Source organism: Lacerta agilis, chromosome 14 (assembly GCF_009819535.1).
Source record: "Lacerta agilis isolate rLacAgi1 chromosome 14, rLacAgi1.pri, whole genome shotgun sequence".
Classification (NCBI taxonomy): Eukaryota; Metazoa; Chordata; class Lepidosauria; order Squamata; family Lacertidae; genus Lacerta; species Lacerta agilis.
The window spans coordinates 1,928,360-1,949,490 of record NC_046325.1 but is presented as its reverse complement, the minus strand read 5'-3'; the positions used below and the strand labels follow the sequence as shown (position 1 = coordinate 1,949,490).

Genomic DNA, 21,131 nt, shown 5'->3' with positions numbered 1-21,131 from the left:
CCTTCGAAGTTGGGCAGCAGAATTCCGGAAGCGGATGTTCCGTTATGTCGTCACCCTCTGCCCGCTTCCCCGCCTTCATCATAGAGTGCATCAATTCCCCTCTGTGGGTCTTCATATCATACATACGGGAAGAGGGAGGGGCCGCTCTAGGAGTCGGATAGCCGGAGAGGAAAGGATTTGCCACCCTCGTCTCTATGGTAGTGGAGGACTAGACCTATCTAGACCAAGAAAAGGGTGAGTCTGGACTCTGGAGCCTACCTCGCAGGGCTGTTGTGGGGATTAAATGAGGAGGGAGGGGAGAACCGGGCATGCCGCCTTCAGGTCCTTTGGAGGAGAAGGCGGGGTGTAAAATGTATCTATCTATCTATCATTAATTAATTAATTAATTAATTAATTAATTAATTCATACCCCGCCCACAAACGAGGGAGGGGTGGGAGGTTGCTGCAGCTAGTACCTGGGGAGAGGGATCTGCTGGGGGTGACATTTAGCCGAAGGACAGAATTACCCTCCCTTCAAAAAAAAAAAAACACAGCGATGGACAGCCCTATAAACAGTCCCCCTCCAGCCCAGAGTTGGAGGGGGGGACCACTGGGGGTCATCTAGCCCAACCCCCTGCAATGCAGGAGCAAATGTGCTGTGCTGGAATCCAAATTGCAGAGCTGGAAGGGGCCCCCCCTTCCCCCCAGGGCCATCTAATCCATGCCCTTCCTGCAATGGAGGGGACCTGGCGGTTTCCCTTTGAGCTCTGCTGCAGGTTCCACTCCTCCTGTCCCCAGTTCTCTGTCTCTGAGCGGCAGCGTTGCTCTTGAAGCCCAAAGGACAGCAGGCAGAAGCATACACACACACACACACACACACAGTATGGAGAGACTTTGCAGGAGGGGGACCCCAAGGAAGAGAGAGCCCCCAAAACAGACAGATCAGGACTGAGGGTGCTTGGAGACCATGCATCGCTGGCTGAGGTGGAGGAACTCCCTCCCACAGGAGACCTGGATGCCTTTAAAAGAGGGTTAGAGGGCTTCCTGGAAGAGAGGGCTATGCACCTGAAGGCCTGGTGCTGGAAACCACAGGAGGGGAGGTTGGCTCTTGTGCTCAGGTCCTGCTTGCGAATTACCTGCCTTGACACATTCCTGCTTGGTGGTGGAGAGAAGGGGCAGGACCTGCCACAGCCTCAGAGGGCGAAGAGGAGGAAGAACGAGGCTGGGAAGCTGGCACCCTTGCCTGGCAGGGAAGAGAGGGTGGGGAAGGAACTAGAGGCAAGTGGAAAAGACCCGATTCAGCTGGCAACACACAAGGGCATGCCAACGTGCCAAGGTGCAATTCAGGTTTCCAAGAACCCTGGTCAGACGAGGAGGAGATTTCCGCTTGGCCTTACGCCAAGGAGCTGGCTAGCTCTTTTTCAATATTATTGACTTTGAGCATAAATATTGTTGTTGTTGTTCAGTCGTTTAGTTGTGTCCGACTCTTCGTGACCCCATGGACCAGAGCACGCCAGGCACCCCTATCCTCCACTGCCTCCCGCAGTTTGGTCAGACTCATATTGGTAGCTTCAAGAACACTGTCCAACCATCTCATCCTCTGTCGTCCCCTTCTCCTTGTGCCCTCCATCTTTCCCAACATCAGGGTCTTTTCCAGGGAGTCTTCTCTTCTCATGAGGTGGCCAAAGTACTGGAGCCTCAACTTCAGGATCTGTCCTTCTAGTGAGCACTCAGAGCACAAATATATTTGAACACAAATATATTACTATTGCTTTGCTCATGGAAACACTCCTTTATTTATTTTATTAGACTGATAACCCACCTTTTTTCCCAAGGTGCTTCCTCATTTAATTCCCTGTGAGGTAGGTTAGGCCGGGAGAATGATGGAATCACAGAGTTGGAAGGGACCCTGAGGTTCATTTAGCCCAAACCCCTGCAAAGCAGGAATACGCGTAGCTGCCCCTTATGGGGATCGAACCTGCAGCCCTTGGCACTGCCAGCACCACGCTCTAACCAACTAAGCTAACCAAAAATAATTATAATGAATAATGATTCCTTCTCTCTTTGCCCCCCGCAGGCCCGCCTCTCCTGCAAAGGATGTCCTTACTCTCCGACGTCCACCTGGGGCTGCCTCTCCCGGACCCTCCTCCTCACCGCCTGGCCCTCGTCTCCGGCTCCTACCGCTACTACCACTACGGCTGCGATGGTGTGGATGACCGCGGTTGGGGCTGCGGGTACCGCACCCTCCAGACCGTGTGCTCTTGGCTGCCGCTGGGCCTCGGGGAAACCCATCCTGGCCCGGTCCCTTCCCTGCGGGAGATCCAAAGCGCTCTGGTGGAGATAGGGGACAAGCCCGCCTCCTTCGCCGGCTCCCGGGACTGGATTGGCACCGTGGAAGCGGCCTTGTGCCTGGACCACTTCTACAGCGTGCCGGGCAAGCTGGTCCACGTTCCCCGCGGGCGGGACCTGGAGAAGGAGCTGGAGGCTCTGCAGGCCCATTTCCGAGGAGGCGGGGGGCCCGTCATGATGGGGGGCGACAGGGACAACTCTTCCAAGGGGCTGCTGGGCGTCTGCTCCGGCCCGGAAGGGCGCCACCACCTCCTGGTCCTTGACCCTCATTACTATGGCCAGGCAGGGTCTCTTACGAGGGAGGAGCTGCAGGCGAAGGGATGGGTCCGTTGGAGGGAGCTTGACCTCTTTGAAGCGGGCTCCTTCTACAACCTCTGCTTCCCCCAGTTCAGGGCAAAAGGATGTCCTGTATGATTTGAGCAAGGAGGTGCCGTGTCAGGAGCTGGCTGGGAGTCATTCACTAAAAGTACCTTGGGAGGGAGCTGAAAGCGACAGAGACCGGTTATCGTAAGTGTGGAAGACGCGAGGACACAGTGGATTCATGAATCCATGGGGAGTGGACACAGTGCCCACGTCCAATCCAAGAAGAAGAAGAAGAGAGTTTGGATTTGATATCCCGCTTTATCACTACCTGAAGGAGTCTCAAAGCGGCTAACGTTCTCCTTTTCCCTTCCTCCCCCACAAACAAACACTCTGTGAGGTGAGTGGGGCTGAGAGATTTCAAAGAAGTGTGACTAGCCCAAGGTCACCAAGCAGCTGCATGTGGAGGAGCGGGGAATCAAACCCGGTTCACCAGATTACGAGTCCACCGCTCTTAACCACTACACCACACTGGCTCTCAAGCTCTTAGTCTCAAGGACTGGACTTTCATGGGCCTTCTGGCGGTTCTCTCCCTTAGGGAAGTGAGTTTACAGGGAACCAGGCAGAGGGCCTTCTCGGTGGTGCCGCCCACCCTGTGGAACGCCCTTCCACCAGATGTCAAGGAAATAAACAACTACCAGACATTTAGAAGACATCTGAAGACAGCCCTGTTTAGGGAAGTTTTTAATGACTGATGTTTTATCCTGTTGGAAGCTGCCCAGAGTGGCTGGGGAAACCCAGCCAGATGGGTGGGGTATAAGTAAATAAGTCTTATTTTATGATGATGATGATGATGATGTTCGGATAGCACACCCAACGTGGTGCTTGCCAGGATTATGTCTCCCATCAGCCCCAGGCAGCACCCTGGGGTGCGCTCCAGATGCTTTTGACCCCAGCTGCCTTGGTTCCTTCCAGGCAGCCTTGGGGGTCCATTAATAAAGTATTACATCCCATGGCCTCCTTCCATGATTGTCAACTCAATTCACATACATCCTTTGTCAAAACAAAATCAATAAAAATTCCTTCCAGTAGCACCTTAGAGACCAACTAAGGTTGTTCTTGGTCTGAGCTTTCGTGTGCATGCACACTTCTTCAGATACACTGAAACAGAAGTCACCAGACCCTTAAATATAGTGAGGGAGTGGGGAGGGGTATTACTCAGAAGGGTGGTGGGAATGGGGGATTGGCTGATAGGGGTGGGAAACCTGTTGACGAATGTTAACGACTGCAATTGGCCTTACAGGAAAAAGCAAGAGGTGAGATGGCTAAAGATGGCTTTGTCATGTATAATGAGATAAGAATCCAATGTCTCTATTCAGACCAGATGCTACTGGAAGGAATTTTTGTTTGTTTGTTTGTTTCTTCTATGGCAGATGAACACGGCTACCTACCTGTAAACACATCCTTTCTGTGTGAAGTGGGTTTTGAGTCACCTACTGCTGCCTGGGTTTGCCTCGGCTCATTCCTACTCGGTGGTTAAGACGGGGGCAGCGCCTGGCACAGCCTAACAGGGAGAGGAGGAAGGGTGGCACGCTGGCAGACTTGCCGAGGGCAGAGAGGGCAGGCAGATGAGAAAAAAGACCGGATTCAACTGAGTCTCGCTTACGTGATATGACCGTTTGGTCTCTCCTGTTCCCACGTTTCCTTGAACTCTACTTGTCCCGTAAATCTCAACATCCCCCATGAGCTGCCAAAGTGGCATGATTGGCTTCAGGGAATCACTGTTGGCCTCTGTTATTTTCTCCTACCGATAGGGAACCCACTTAAGGACTCTATATGGGCTCTTGGAGACTCCATGAGGGGAAAAGGAGCAGTCCCCCCCCCTTATAACAAGAGGAGAGGGGACTCAATTGCAACATAGAATCCTAGAATCCTAGAGTTGGAAGAGACCCCAAGGGCCATCCAGTCCAACCCCCTGCCAAGCAGGAAACCCCATCAAAGCATTCCTGACAGACGGCTGTCAAGCCTCCGCTTCAAGACCTCCAAAGAAGGAGACTCCACCACACTCCTTGGCAGCAAATTCCACTGCCGAACAGCTCTCACTGTCAGGAAGTTCTTCCTCATGTTTAGGTGGAATCTTCTTTCTTGTAGTTTGAATCCATTGCCCCGTGTCCACTTCTCTGGAGCAGCAGAAAACAACCTTTCACCCTCCTCTATATGACATCCTTTGATATATTTGAACATGGCTATCCTATCACCCCTTAACCTTCTCTTCTCCAGGCTAAACATACCCAGCTCCCTAAGCCGTTCCTCATAAGGCATTGTTTCCAGGCCTTGGACCATTTTGGTTGCCCTCCTCTGGACACCTTCCAGCTTGTCAGTAAAATAAGCATCTTCCCTGCTTTCCGCTGGTTCCTGCTTCCGTCCATTCTTCTCTGACCGATCATAGACCGAGGGAACTCAGAATCCCTTGGGGAGTTGGGTTGGCAGCAAAAGCCAACCCTCAATTTTTCCACAACAACAGTTGCAACTACACAGGCCTGTACGAGCATGAAGAGCAGCAGGGAGCCTCCAAAATCTCTGCCTTTCCCCATCACTAGCACTTCCGAGGGGCTCGAAACGCCACCCACGCTTGCACAAGCCAGACCACAGCTTCCTTTGGAGGGGAAGGGACACCGTGTTTCTGACAGACGCATTTTGCTGCGACACCGGCCAGCCTGTTGCTGCAAACAGAGCCTCCTCCCAGGTTAGTACAGGGCAGACTCTGCTACGCTGCAAGCCCTGGTCGGCAGCATTTGGGGCCCTCCGTGCAAGATTCTCCGGGGTGCTGGGCTCTCCTTTTGCGGGAGCTTTTTAAAGCAGAGGTCAATAGGACATAAAATAATAGAATCATGGCTCGGTCAGTGAGCACTTAGAAAAGGATGCTGTGATTGCTAAAACCCAGCACTAGTTTCTCAAAAACAAGTCATGCCAGACGAATCTCATTTTTTTGTTTTTTATTACAAGCTTGGTGGATCAGGGGAACGCTGTGGATGTAGTGTATCTTGATTTCAGGAAGGCTCTTGTCACGGTCCCCCGTGATATTCTTGCGGAGAAGCTGGTAAAATGTGGACTGGACAAGGGAGCTGTTAGGTGGATTTGCAGCTGGTCAAACCCAAACCGTTGAAACCAAAGAGTGCTGGCTGACAGCTCCTCATCATCCCAGAAAAATAGTGACAAGTGGGGTGCCTGGGCCTGTTGTTGTTGAACGTCTTTATAAACAACTCGGACTGTGGGGATAACCAGCATCTGGGACAACCAGTAATTCCGGAGTGCCTGCTCCCACTGGTTGTGAATGGGTCCGCTGGTTATGAAGCTGAAGGCCGTGAGAAGTTGTTTGGAGTTCTGAAGGTCGTTTCTGAAGGTTCCGGAGATTCCGGAGAGGAAAGGATAGGCAGAGCAAAAAGGTGCGGCCAAAAATAAGAAGGCGGCCAAAATGAAACTAAAATAAATAAAAGACTAAGAGACTGCAGTCAATGGTGGAGTTGCGCACTCCCAACTACTACTCTGTGCGGCTTGGTTTCTCTTTCGCTTTCTCTCTTGCTTGTCTTGCCTCGCACGGTTGTTCTCTCTTGGCTTGTCTCGCGCACTCTACACACCGCTACAGAGAGCAGGGGCCATTTATTGATAAACTGAACAACGTCATAACATTAACAGACCAATCACAACATTGCTTTTGGCTGAGTCTCTAGGCGGGAAACTGCTTTCCGACCGTTACTAGAGGCTTTTTTGGTGCGCTTTGTTACAGGCGCGGAGGGATCCAGGCAGCAAACCTCTGCCGATCTCTTTGCCTTCCGTGCATAGCGCGGAAGGTTACTGTGCTGCGGCAAGGTGCAGGAAGCACCACAAACGTATTCCCACGAAGGAATTGAGGAGATTCTCCTCCAATTTGCAGATGACACCGAACTGGGAGGGTTAGCTAATACTGCAGAAGACAGAATTTGGATTTGATATAACTTTTAACAGATTGGAGACCTGGGCCCAAACTAACAACATGAATGTAAGGTTGGAACAAATGTAAGGTTCTACACATAGGCAAGAAGAAACAGCTGCACAAATGGAAGATGGGGGACACCTGCATGGCCCATTGCACATGGGACAAGGACCTAGGGAAGATATGGCAATGGGGACGGAAGAACCGTATTGGCCCAAATGTAAGCCACATCCCTAAAATTCCACAGGCACTCACACCCGTAAATGGCAAATGTAGAAGAAAATCCCACAGGTACTAGAGAGGACCCACAAGTGCGTTAAACACCTATTCGTAGCACCGTAAAGGCAAATTAAAAAAAATCAATACTGCACTGCCAAAGACAGCGACGAACGACATTAGAATTAATTGCACAACAGTCTCAAGCTTGCAAGTCGGCAATAAATCATTTTATTTATTTATTTATTTATTTTGTTCTGTTTGACCGTACGTCTGTTTCAGCAGCGATATCGGAAAAGCCAATTTTGGTAAGGTCGCAAATTTAAGCCACACTTGGACTTTTCCTCTTAAATTATACATTTTGGCATTTTAGGGCCATGACTTCCTTCAAACCTTCCTAGCGATTTTCTTACATTCATTACTAATTCCTATGTTTTCACGACTTAACCACTGCTTATCACACCACAGTGTGATGCAGCAGCTAAAAAAAGCCAATGCAATTCTGGGCTGCATCAAGAGGAGTATAGCGTCTAGATCAAGGGAAGTAATAGTACCACTATATTCCGCTCTGGTCAGACCTCACCTGGGATACTGTGTCCAGTTCTGGGCACCACAGTTGAAGAAGGATACTGACAAGCTGGAACGTGTCCAGAGGAGGGCAACCAAAATGGTCAAAGGCCTGGAAACGATGCCTTATGAGGAACGGCTTAGGGAGCTGGGTATGTTTAGCCTGGAGACTAAAGACCTCCGGCAATACCACAACAGTTTTGTAAGTTTTGTTCTAATTGTTTGTGTATGCAACATAAAATAAAAAGTAGCAACTGTTGATTGTATGTTCATTTTTAAAAATACATGCCAAAATAAATATATGCTCTGATACACTCTTGTTACGGAAATTATGGGGGGGGGAGTCACCTAAGCAAAGTCTCCTCCTGAGTAAACTCATTTGGGGTATGGAGTGATGCCCTTAAGGGGACCCATCTCTCTGCCATGATCCAGTAGGCGAGAGACCAGTACACAGGGAAATGCCTCAGCAGGTAATCTCTGGGTGCTCCAGGAAGCCACTGGGCTAATTTCCCTCAACCGGAATCCCATTGTTCTCTGCCAGATAAGTGCTCAAGGTATCCTTGCCAATACTTAACATTCACATTGGCCCAGGGCTATCTCCCTGATATTGCTCTGTTTCCCCCATATGCTAATCTTGTTTTTCCTATATGCTAATCATGTATACCCCTTCCCTGTTCGTGATGTAGTGATGATGTTTCCAAACTGTATTCTGGGATATGATAGGAGTTTTTAAAAGTTCCTGTAACGCTGCTCTGGGTGTGCAGTTTTGACTGTAACCTTTTGTGCAATAAACCCTGTCTTGTCCTTGCTCCAGTGGCTGGACTTCTTTTATTTAACTCCGCAGAAACCAGTGGGCTTATCCCTAAGGGCCAGGTGGCTGGGCAGTTCCACACCTGGGATTTTTCCTTTTACACTCTTGAAGGCTGAACAAGAATACACAACAAAGAGTATGGCATGAACAGCATTTTCCACGCATTCTTACTCGGGGCGAAGGAGCGCAAAATATTTGGATGCACACGGCTTCACCTAACTTCTGCAGCCGCGAGGTGGCTAATCTGCAAGGAAATCAACAGCGTTAACTAATAATCGGCGAAGCGAGGAAGGAGTTCCGCTCCAGAAGCGTAAACGAGATTTAGCAACGTGCCCATTTCACAGAATCTGAGTTAGCCCGATTTTGCAGCAGGTGGTGGGCGGAGCCAGCAATGGGTGGAGCCAGCGATGGGTGGAGTCAGATGAGGGGGCGGAGCCTTGGCTTTGCATGCCCCTCTCCTTCCCTACACCTCCTTGGGCAGAACAGCCTCTTGCTCTGGGCCTCAGCAGGTGAGCGAGCAGGTGAGGAGGATGCTGATGTTTCTACAACTCTTGTTGTCAATGGCAGCATGGAACAAAACGGCTCCCTTTCCCCCTTATGGGGTACCCAAGAGCCCACATTGAGTCCTTATGTAGGTTTTATATCGGTAGGAGAAAATAACAGAGGCCAACCAGATAATATTGAGAAGCAAAGTGGCCAGTGGCCTTGGACCTGCCTTGGTTTGAGAACAGCCTCTGCCCGTCTGCCTGAAATACCGTTTTTGCTGGAGTCTAACGTGCCATCGAATCTAACGCACACCTCCGTTTTCAGAACCTCGAAACCAAAAAACAAAAGTACCTGCAGGTGAACGCAAATGTGCCTTTGCACCTTGATTCTTGCAACGTAACCTGGCCAAAAGAGGCGAGCCTTAGATTCGAGTGAATACTGTAACTTCCTGCAAGCGTGACAAGATATAGACTTTTAAGGGGTTTTTTTAATTTGGGGGGTTCCTTGCAGGGCAAGAGGGTTAGAAGCGTCCCGCTTTGGGATTTTAGAATCGGGACGAAGCCTGTATAATAATTTCCTTAAGGATACAGACCTGGGAGATCGCCTGGGTTGAGCGGGCGGAACACCTGCTTGGCATGCAGAAGGCAGCAGCCTCAATCTCCAAGCAGGGCAGCCCTGAGACCGAAGGGTCCGTCTCAGCGGCTTATGAACGTTCGACAATTCAAACCAGCCTTTCATTTGAACCGTGAGAAGGTCCCGGGTTCGAAATCCGGGTAGGAATCCGGCCTGAGGCCCTGCAGAGCCTGTGCTGGCCTAGAGGAACACTCAGTTTCTAGGATGCTCCAGTCGTGGTGCTGTGCCTTGCAGATTATACAAACCGGTCGCTGTTCTCTGGTTGCCACTCCCTCTACTGCTTGCAGAACAAACACCAGCCTCCCTTTGCTCCAGCCGAAGTCCTGCAGAGATGTTCCTTTGAGACCAGGCTCCGTCCCCACAATCTGCAAGACCCTCATTCACGTGTCCGATTCCTCCAGAGGTTTGTTTCCTTGCCCTTTTCATCCGTTTCGGTGTGGTTTTATAATAATGCTGCCTTAACTGGTTTTAGCTCGTGCTTTTTGTCGTTACGGAATCTTTCAGAAATGGAGGGTTGTGGGGGGGGACCCCCAAGGGTCATCCAGCCCAGCCCCCTGCAGTGCAGGAATCGCGGCACATGTTTCAACGATATATGGGTGGTGTTTTTAAATAAATAAAGCGGCTAGGTTTATTTGGCAGAGAGCAACTGGAAGGAGCCCCTGGGGCAATAGAGGGCGATTCCGAAAATGTCACTACTCATAATTTTTTAAGAAAACGTTTCGACGCCAACAGAGACTGAAAATGTAAACAGAGGGGTTTTTTTGTTTTGTTTTTTTTTGCTTATCAGATCTTCTCAGGTAAGGGAAAATCCAGATTATTATTATTATTATTATTATTATTATTATTATTATTATTATTATTATTATTAAATGCTATGATGTCCATACGGCATTTGGGATCTTCTTGTATTATGAAATATTTTTCCTCCAGCTTTTCTCAATCCTCCCTTTCGTTTGTTGGGCTTCTGGTCGTACGCTGTATATTTTGCTCTGAATGGACTTCCTCGGGAGCGTGCGGGTTCTCCTTGGTTGGGGGTTCTTCAGCAGAGGCTGCCAGGGATTCTTGCCCTCGAGTCCTGCTTTGCAGGGGGTTGGACTAGATGACCCACGGGGGTCCCTTCCAACTGTCCAATTTTGTGGTTCTATGAGTTTTGGGTTCCAGAGTTCGTGGGTGTCAGGCACCCATAATTCCAAGGTTTGGTTAGTGTTGGAACATGATCTATCCTCGGAGAGCTAAACTTGGAGAGCTAAACACTATTAATATTTTTGTTTAAAAATATGAATAATACCTGACAGCGAACACTCTACAGATCCTTAACCCTTCAAAAAACTAGGAAACGTCCTTTGAATAAATAGGCACTTTATTTGAGTTTGTGATATTTGGGCAGCTCGCAGGACACTTTTAGCCTCGGGCTGAACACTGAGACAAGCAGATAGCAGGAACAGGTGGTCTGCCATAGTCGAAACAAAATAGGAAATTCTTTCCAGTAGCACCTTAGAGACCAACTGAGTTTGTTCTTGGTATGAGCTTTCGTGTGCACAAGAACAAACTCAGTTGGTCTCTAAGGTGCTACTGGAAAGATAGCAGGAAGTTATTGAGGAAACCAAAACTTTGTAACTTGCAAATCGCTCAGAGAAAACCGAATGCAAATACTGGACTTTGAACAGGGGCCGGTCTCGCGTCAATGAAACCGTGACACCCAAGTCTTCTCCATTTCCATAGGCTGATCCAGGAGGGAAAAGCAAATAGGATGTATTGCTCAAATTGCTCTGAGTGACAGGCTTGTGAACTCCGATCTGTAAATTTATGTAAGGGGAACCAGGAACTTGTAAATATTCCTTTTGTCTTACTTGATGGGGGTGAGGTGGAAGTCAAGGGGAGGGTGCCCAGGTTTCTGTCTCCAGACCTTCCCAATTTGTGGTGCGTTTGTGATGTATGCATGATGTCATTTTAGGGGTGCTGTGGGTATCTTTGTAAAACTGATGAAAGTGGGAGCCATCCTTTGTTCTGGGCTTCTTCCTGCTTCTCCAGTATGTTAGGTGGAAGTCCTGTTGCAACAGGTATTTGGATAAAGACCAGGCCTACTGGCTGCTGTTTTACTCCTCTATTCCTGGCTTATGTGTCTTATGTTCGGTAATCCAAGTGGGCCCAAAGATGTTCCTATAACATTGTTGTTGTAAACAGAAATCTGCCGTTATTCCCTTAAGGGGCACACAAGAGTCCTTATGTAGGTTCTCCATCGGTAGGAGGAAATAACCGAGGCCAACCAGAGAATTTTGAGAAGCAAAGCAGCTAGTAGGTAAAAAAAGCCAATGCAGCTAAAAAAGCCAATGCAATTCTGGGCTGCATCAATAGGAGTATAGCGTCTAGATCAAGGGAAGTAATAGTACCACTGTATTCCGCTCTGGTCAGAGCTCACCTGGAATACTGTGTCCAGTTCTGGGCACCACAGTTCAAGAAGGATACTGACAAGCTGGAACGTGTCCAGAGGAGGGCAACCAAAATGGTCCAAGGCCTGGAAACGATGCCTTATGAGGAATGGCTTAGGGAGCTGGGTATGTTTAGCCTGGAGAAGAGAAGGTTGAGGGGTGATATGATAGCCATGTTCAAATATATCAAAGGATGTCATCTAGAGGAGGGAGAACGGTTGTTTTCTGCTGGTCCAGAGAAGCGGACACGGGGCAATGGATTCAAACTACAAGAAGGAAGATTCCACCTAAACATTAGGAAGAACTTCCTGACAGTGAGAGCTGTTCAGCAGTGGAATTTGCTGCCAAGGAGTGTGGTGGAGTCTCCTTCTTTGGAGGTCTTTAAGCGGAGGCTTGACAGCCATCTGTTAGGAATGCTTTGATGGTGTTTCCTGCTTGGCAGGGGGTTGGACTGGATGGCCCTTGGGGTCTCTTCCAACTCTAGGATTCTAGGATTCTAGGATTCTAGTAAGCCTGATTTTTTATTAAAGCTGTTGCAACAGGGTGCCCCCCTCACACGCAGGAGATTGGAGGAAGGACCCAGAACAAAGGTGCGCACGCCCAGTGGCGAACGAAGCCACTTGGCTGCCGGGAACGGCAAAACCGGGGTGGGGTGCCGCTGCAGAGTGCGCATGCGCCGCTCTGAATGACACATGCGCGCTTCAGAGCAGTGCCGCACATGCGCACTCCGTAGCGGCAAACCCCACAAGCAAGCCGCGGAGCGAGGCAGCTTGCTCGCAGGGTTTGCCGCGGCACCACTCCGTAGCACGCACCGAGCAGGTTTGTGAGCAAACCGTCGGCGCACGCTTTCTATCGGGCGGCAGGGCTCGGCTTGGGTGGCGAGGGGGGTGGCGCGCCAAGTGTCACCCCTCCTCCAGGGTGGCACCCGGGTCGCGCCGCCACCCAGCACCCCCCTTCCTACGCCACTGCGCCTGCTTGGGCATAGCCCAAGACCACCACCCCAGATACAGAAATCTGAGAGTGTTGTCTATCCCCTGTTTGCGAAGTCATCCTACAATGTCTTATCAGATATTGCCTTTTTGTGGCCAGCCTGGCCATTCCTTTGAGATGGTGAATAGTTCCTGAATCTCTTTCGCATATTGAGAGTGTGCTCAGCTTAACAGATACTTGCCAGACTGTTATTTACAGGGAGGTGTAAGTCTCTCCAGTCCAAAGACCATTAGAAAGATTTTCCCATTTCCTTTCTCCTTGCAGAGAAATATACAGTATTTGAGGTCAATTTGGAAGAGTCAAAATGGCTTCGGGATTGTTCTCCTGTACCGTTTCAGACACGTGGTTTATATACTTATGTATGTGTTTGCCTTGTACATTTATGAACATTATATATATATATAAGACCTTTTTTTTAAATTTCATTGTAAAGCAGGGAGGGGAACTCTTTTGCAACAGAAACGTAAAGGCCTGGCCTTGCTTTCCTGAACTGCCTCCGCTCCTTTCAATCGGTAGAGCGTGAGACTCTCAATCTCAGGTTCGCGTGTTCGAGACCCACACGGAGCAAAAGATTTCTGCATTGCAGGGGGGTTGGGCTAGATGACCGCTGGTTCCCTTTCCTAACTCCACAATTCTGTGGTTTTTCTCTGGCCAACAATGAAAAACGATGGGGACCCTCGTGGCACCTGGTTATAACGCTCTGGCCTGATCCAGCAACTTACTCTGCAAATCATATTATCGTTTTTTACAGCAGCTCGCTGGCTTGGACCCTTTCCAGAATCTCATTAAGTTGATTTTAGCAAACAGATAAGGATAAGAAGGCTCCTGTATTTGCACACTGGAGTTGAAGGAAAGAAGCAAGGGCCTTGGGTAAACAGAGCCTATTTCGCACAGCCTTTGCAAAAGGATCGGGCGCTGCTCCTGTGCTTTTCCAGGGAAGTTCGGTGCAGGCAGGCCTGGGGGACCCCCTCACCTGGGACTGGTAGGGCAGGAGGCCAACAGGAGGTGGCGCTAAACCCAGGAATGAGCAGCTGAGCCAACTCATCCTTCTTCTCTTCCCTCCACCATCCTCCCTCCCTTCCTCTCCTACAAGGGGGAAAGAAGAAGAAGAAGAGGAGGAGGGCGAAGAAGACAGCAGCCACGCTCACCCCTTCCACTCACTGTGAGTAGAATCCTAAAATTGCAGAGCCGAAAGGGACCCCCAAGGGTCATCCAGCCCAACCCCCCCCCCTTTGCAATGCAGGAACCCCAGCTAAGAATGACTGACAGGTGGCCATCCAACCTCTGCTTGAAAAAGCTCCAACGGAGGAGAGACCGCCGCCTTCCTAGGGGGGTCTGTTCCTTCCGGGAAACAGCTCTTGCCACCAGAAAATTCTTCCTGGTGTTTAGCCGGAATATCTCCTTCCTTGCGATTTGAATCTGTCGGTTCGGGTCCTCCCCTCGGGAGCAGAAGGGATCCATGGGGAAGCCTTTTGGATATCATATGCCCTCCTCGCTCTCCTTTCTCTCTCTCTCTCTATATATAATTTTATTTGCAATCATATAATTATTACAATTCTTTTCATACATCAGAATCATACAGTAAATTACATTACATTGCAATTCTACCTACCGAGGCGAAAGAAACCCAGCTCCTTCAACCGTTCCTCATAGGGCTTGGTTTCCAGGCCCTGGTCTCCCTCCTCCGCTGCACACTTTCCAGCTTGTCGATCCCCATCTTAAACTGGGGTGCCCAGAACTGGACACAGGACTCCTGGTGTGGTCTGGCCAAGTCGCCTGGGTCGCACAGAAGAAACGGCACTTTGCTTTGCTGTGCGAGGAGGATTGTAATATCCTCTGTCGTTACGCTGGTCCAACCGCAGCCGCCGAGACTTCCTGCCTCTTTTGAGATTTACAGTACTTTCTCACAATGGCATAGTACACCGTTCTGAATAGCCGGTGTCGTTTTTTAAGTCTGTTCTCCCTCCCACAACTTCCTTTTAGTCAAAAACGGACGGCAGCGGAGAGAACACCTGCTCCCTCCTCAACGGCTCTCCTCGGAAGCATAATTAGGCCGGTAAGCTCCAACTTCCACAGAACGGTAGGCTCGCAAGGGACCCCTGGGGGTCATCCAGCCTGACCCCCCCTGCAACGCATGGATCGCAGCTGGAGAATCCCTGACAGGGGGCCACCCAGCCTCTGATAAAACATGAAGGAGAGGTCCACCACCTCCCGAGGGATTCTGCTCTGCTTTTGAGCTCTGCATGGCGGGGGCTTCCCCAGGTAACCAACCCAGCTCTTCTGCGTGCTGCAGGAGCCAGTCTGAGCGAGATCTGTCAAAGCAGAGCCCCCTTGCAAAACCCTCGGCTCCTCGGCACACAGCAGCGCGTAATTAAACTGCGGAACTCCCTGCCACATGAGGCAGTGAGGGCCATGAACTTAGGACTGGACAAATTCATGGAGGAGGAGGAGGAGGAGAGGGCTGCTAGCCAGGAAGGCTGAGTTCTGCCTCCGGCGTCAGAAGCGGCGATGCTTCTCAATGCCGGTTGCTGGAAACCGTAGGAGGGGAGAGCGGTCTTGTGTTCGAATCCTGGCTGCGGGCATATTTTTGGTCCCTGTGAGAACAGGGTGGTCTGCTTTTACTGTAAATATCGGTATGTTTTAAACAGAATTTATGTACGGATATAGTTTTTTCCCCCTGAGGGGACGTGGGGGGGGGGACGTACACGCCTAAACATTTTTTTGAATCTAAGTTTGGCCTCATTGAGGAGCGGTATTTCAAAAGAGCAGGAAAATGAGAGTACCGCTAAACATTTTTTAAAGGGGGGGGGGAAACACTGGTTTTAATTCTATCAGTGTTTAATTGTCTTTTAATGACAGATTTACCCCATATTTTTAGCCTGTTCTTGTTTGTGTCTGTAAGCCGCCCGCCCGTCGGGGGGGAAGGCAGGGTATTATTATTATTATTATTATTATTATTATTATTATTATTATTATTTGTACCCCGCCCATCTGGCTGAGTTTCCCCAGCCACTCTGGGCGGCTCCCAACCGAGTGTTAAAAACAATGCAGCATTAAATATTTAAAACTGCCTTCAAATAAATATATAATAATGATAATAGCAGTAATAACTGGCCTGAGTGCACCGCACCTCCCTAATGGGCCTCCGTTTAAGGAATTAAGGAACCCTTCCCTCCCGCGATTTCCAGAAATTGGCGTTCAGAAAAGCATTTGCCGCCTCCGACTGTGGAAAACAGAGGAGATTCTTCCTGGCTAGCGGCCAGAGATGGCCCTCTCTTCCTCCACGAATTCTCCCAACCCTCTCTTGAAGCCACCCAGGTCGGCATCCTGAGGCAGGGAGTTCCGCTGTTCAACCCTGCGCCGCACGAAGAAGGGCAGAGAGAGTGAAAGGGACAGGTGATTTATAACGAGTCGAAAAACATATTTATGTGGAGGAGGAACTGGCAAGCCACTCCAGTATCCCTGCCAAGAAAACTCCATGGACAAAGACGACAGGCATATTTAAGGCAATTTACCCCCAAAAGAACCGGAAGCCCTTTTGTTTTTTTAACTAGGGATAACTGGAGCAGATATTCCCCCCCCCCCCGGGAAAAAAGACCCAGACGATTTTTATTTCTTTACACATCCATGGGAGCCTGGATATTATAAGCACAAAAATGCCGCACTGAGGTGGTACCTACTAAAGAGGAATGGCGGCAGCTGGTATTGATGGAACACGCAGAAATGGCAAGTTTTGACGTGTAAAATTAGGGATCGGAATGAGACGGGTCTTAAAGGAGATTGGAAAACGTTTGCAGGATGCTTAAAAACTCAAGCGTAAAAACGTTTGAGCGCAAATAGGATTTGCGTAAGGTCAGCAGCGGGGGTGAACTTTTTGTTCTTATTGTGAAGGTATGGAGTTAACTATAATATGCAGCATAAATTGAAATTTTGAGGGAACCAGGGAGGGAGGGAGAAGAAGTCGTAGGTGGAATGATTGATTGCTAAATTTGAAATGTTGTTCAATTGTTTATTTGTTTAAAAATTATAATTTTTTTTTTTTAAAAAAGAGGTGGCACAGGGTGAAAAGGGTGGGCTCAGAGAAGATCGCATACCTTCTGACATTTTTCTGAGGAAAATAGGGAACGTCCCATTCCATTATGATACCGTATTGACCGGAATATAAGCCGCACCTTTAAAATTGGAGGCGGAGAAAGAAAGAAAAGAAAAAAAAATACACCCTGCCCAGTATGCAGCCAGTAGCAGTGAGGAATGGAGAGGTTTATATTCGGTCAGAATTTGGGGGGAAAGTGTGGCTTATATATGGGCCAATACGGTAATTTAGCTATTTATACCCCACATATCTGACTGGGTTGCCTCAGCCACTCTGGGCAGCTTCCAACATATCTAAAAACTTAAAACGTTTAACGTTAACGAAACTTCCCTATACAGGATTGCCTTCAGACAGCTTGGGGGTCCGCATATCTCCACATCCCTCCAACACTTCTCCAATGAAAACAGGGATGTCCTAAGGAAAAGTGGGGCTGCTACGGATTCAGTGGGTCCGTGTTTGCCTGAGCTTGAGTCTGGACTAAGGATTCTGATCTCCTGTGTTCTGATTCAATACATGTTGTCCAATCACAGAACATTTCAGGATTTGGGCCTCTGCCATTGGCCGTTGAACTCTGAGCCGTGATTCGCAGCTTGGGAGTTTAGACAGCCAATCACGTTGGGAGGGGGAGTGGCCCAAGCTCCCAGGGATGTATATATGAGCAGTTCTTTTGCCCCTGTTCCCCAGTTCAGTAAAGGTTCTTGCTGTTATTGCCCTGTGGAAACCCACCTACACTTCAGGGACATTCCAGGATCAAACCATAAACCGGCTTCTCTAAATGGGGTCTGGGATCGGACCAGGTTCCTTAGGGGGCGCAAGAGCGTCCTCAGTCCCCACCAGTTGACCCACTGCCGCCTCCTGGAGAGCCAGTGTGGTGTAGTGGTTAAGAGCGGTAGACTCGTAATCTGAGGAACCGGGTTCGCGTCTCCACTCCTCCACATGCAGCTGCTGGGTGATCTTGGGCTAGTCACACTTCTTTGAAGTCTCTCAGCCCCACTCACCTCACAGAGTGTTTGTTGTGGGGGAGGAAGGGAAAGGAGAATGTTAGCCGCTTTGAGACTCCTTCGGGTAGTGATAAAGCGGGATATCAAATCCAAACTCTTCTTCTTCTTCTTCTCCTCCTTCTTCCGCACAGGTTTCCTCAGGATGCGAAGGACGCACCTCCTTTGCACCGTGATTCTCGGGAGCATCCTGACCATCGCTGCCTTGCACTGGCACCTCGCCCGCATGGAGCTCCAGAGGGTGCCCTCCCCCTGCGCCTGTTGCACCACCTTCCCGCCCCCGGCGCTGGAAAACGCCACCGCCCTGAGCGACGGCACCTTCACCTACCGCCTCGACCCGGGCATCTACGACGACCTCTTCCCCGACCTGCAGCGATATCAGTGCCGGGAGCTCACCTGCGAGCAGAGCTGGTGCCGGGAGGCCTCTGCCGCCCCCCTGCTTCTCCTGGCCATCAAGTCCCACCCGGGGTCCAGCGCGAGGAGGGCCACCCTGCGGCGCACCTGGGCGCGGCCGCGGGAGATGGGCGGCTTCCGGCTCCAGCATATGTTCCTGATGGCCGTGTCACCCAACCAGAAGCAGATGAACCTGGCGGTGGAGGAGATCGACGAGTTCGGGGACATCCTGATGTGGGATTTCACCGAGTCGCACCATAACCTGTCCCTCAAGGAGCGCTGCTTCCTGCAGTGGGTGCACAGCAGCTGCCCGGGTGTGGCCTACATCTTCAAAGGTACGTCACGGGCTGGCTGGGGCGGAAGGTGCCAGGAAGATGGGCCGGGAAGGAGGCCTAGCTCTTAGGCAGGAAGAAGCAGGCCCACGAAGATAGGATGGGGGGGACACCTGGCTTACTAGCAGCACATGTGAAGGGGTCTTGGTGGACAACAAGCTGAACGTGAGTCCACAGTGTGACGCAGCAGCAAAAAAGGCTAATGCTATTCTGGGCTGCATCAACAGAAATGTAGTGTTCAGGCAGGTCAAGGGAAGGAATAGTGCCACTGTATTCTGCCTTGGTCAGAGACCACACTTGGAATCATAGAATCCTAGAGTTGGAAGAGACCCCAAGGGCCATCCAGTCCAACCCCCTGCCAAGCAGGAAACACCATCAAAGCATCCCTGACAGATGGCTGTCAAGTCTCCGCTTAAAGACCTCCAAAGAAGGAGACTCCACCACACTCCTTGGCAGCAAATTCCACTGTCCAACAGCTCTCACTGTCAAGAAGTTCTGCCTAATGTTTAGGTGGAATCTTCTTTCTTGTAGTTTGAATCCATTGCCCCGTGTCCGCTTCTCTGGAGCAGCAGAAAACTACCTTTCACCCTCCTGTATATGACATCCTTTTATATATTTGAACATGGCTATCATATCACCCCTTCACCTTCTCTTCTCCAGGCTAAACATACCCAGCTCCCTAAGCCTTTCCTCATAAGGCATCGTTTCCAGGCCTTTGACCATTTTGGTTGCCCTCCTCTGGACACGTTCCAGCTTGTCAGTATCCTTCTTGAATTGTGGTGCCCAGAACTGGACACAGTCTTCCAGGTGAGGTCTGACCAGAGCAGAATACAGTGGTACTATTACCTCCCTTGATCTAGACGCTATACTCCAAGAATACTGGAATACTGTGTCCAGTTCTGGGCAGCACAATTTAAGAAGGATACTGACAAGCTGGAAGGTGTGCAGAGCAGGGTGACCAAGAATCCTTGCAAATCATGATGTGTGTGTGTGTGCGCTGTGCAAAAACCACAATGTGGGGGAAACCGTGAAGCCACCCAAATGATAATAATAACAATAATAATATAACTCTGGGCAGCTCCCAACAGAACACTAAAAACACGATAAAATATCAAACATTAAGAACTTCCCCAAACAGGGCTGCCTTCAGATGTCTTCTAGAAGTCAGATAGTTGTTTATTTCCTTGACATCTGATAGGAGGGTGTTCCACAGGGCGGGTGCCACCACCAAGAAGGCCCTCTGCCTGGTTCCCTGCAACCTCACTTCTTGCAGCGAGGGAACCGCCAGAAGGCCCTCAGTGCCTACCTAGTTCCATCCTCATTTCAGACATTTTGATATATCGGCATGACACCGTGTTTAGATGGCGATATAGCATGCCGTTGAAAACGAGATATCGCCCTGCGTTTGTGGGGTGTGCTTATGGGACCTTGAATGTCAAAACACGATGAGGCGCACAGATTTGCTTTGACCTGCATGTGCCCATCAGGATGGCACTGGGGATGAGTTTACGGGGCCCGGAAAGAGTGGGGGGGACCCCTCCGCTACTAAAGCACTGTTGGACACCCCTTGTGTTGGTTTTCTAGGGGACGATGACCTCTTTGTGAACCTGCCGGCGCTGACTGAGTACCTGGCTCAGACCCCCAACGCCTCCCGCCTCATCCATGGGAACATCCAGTACCACTCGGCCGTGATGAGGACGGGGAAGTACGGCGTGTCCACTGCCCTCTACCCACAGCGATACTACCCCAACTTTGCCTCCGGAGGGGGCTTCGTGCTTCCAGGCCCCCTGATCCCCGCCCTGCAGCAGGCGTCCCTGGAACTCCCCGTTTTCCCCCTCGACGACGTCTACATGGCGTTCCTAACTCTGGCTGCCGGGGTCCCCCACCGCCACGACAAGCGCTTCAAAGTGTGGGGCATCCCCAAGGACGACATTGCGTTGTACCGGGAGTCCCTGACGGTGCACGGGATCTCCATGGAAAGGATGGAGGAGGTGTGGCAGGAGCTCTTCGTCAGCTGAGTGGCGCCGGCCGGTCCGTGCCTGAGCCCCTGGGGCGGAAGGTAATGGGGGGGGCAGCCTCCCTTGCGTGACTGAGCTAGACTGCCCGCTCCCGGGGGCATCGGACGTCTCGCAGAGGCTCGTCAAGCCACCCTCGGGCGCTAGGAAGGATCCACATTGCCCTGCTCCTCAGGAGGACCACCTGCGCGGACTAGATTGTGCAAAGTTGCGCCTGCACACCCTACGTGCAAAGCACATTCCCACCTGCCCTGGGAACAGCGTGTGTGTGTGTGTGTGTGTACAGGTGGGGCCTGCACACAGCCCGGAGCATTGCACCATGTTGGGTGAGGCTGCCGTAGACAGCCGGGTGCCTCCAGGAACGATTTGTCTTATCCTGTCGCTCGTGGGCAACACGAATCCGAACTTTTGCTCAATCTTCAAGCACGAAATAGCTGCCCTGAACCCATTCTCCCTTTGCCCTGTGTAAAATGAGGAGGGATACACCTGGAGAATATTAAAGTTACAAGGGGAAGGTTGGTGTTTCCATGCGTGGCCTAATTGGCGACTGAGCTGACTGCAGCGTGA

The 21,131-nt window shown here is 50.5% G+C and overlaps 2 protein-coding genes across 2 annotated transcripts; both read left to right on the top strand.

The window, feature by feature from the left end:
• Nucleotides 1-214: 214 nt before the first annotated feature.
• UFSP1 (UFM1 specific peptidase 1 (inactive)) lies at nucleotides 215-2,930 on the top strand. Its single transcript, XM_033169720.1, has 2 exons — nucleotides 215-234; nucleotides 2,057-2,930. The coding sequence occupies exon 2, from the start codon at nucleotides 2,077-2,079 to the stop codon at nucleotides 2,740-2,742; it is 666 nt and encodes a 221-aa protein (XP_033025611.1). The 5' UTR covers nucleotides 215-234; nucleotides 2,057-2,076; the 3' UTR covers nucleotides 2,743-2,930.
• Nucleotides 2,931-17,968: 15,038 nt separating this feature from the next.
• On the top strand, nucleotides 17,969-20,594 carry LOC117058618 (N-acetyllactosaminide beta-1,3-N-acetylglucosaminyltransferase 4-like). The gene is made up of 2 exons (XM_033169902.1): nucleotides 17,969-18,552; nucleotides 20,134-20,594. Exons 1-2 carry the CDS (start codon nucleotides 17,970-17,972, stop codon nucleotides 20,565-20,567), a joined length of 1,017 nt encoding a protein of 338 aa, XP_033025793.1. The 5' UTR covers nucleotide 17,969; the 3' UTR covers nucleotides 20,568-20,594.
• Nucleotides 20,595-21,131: the final 537 nt, after the last annotated feature.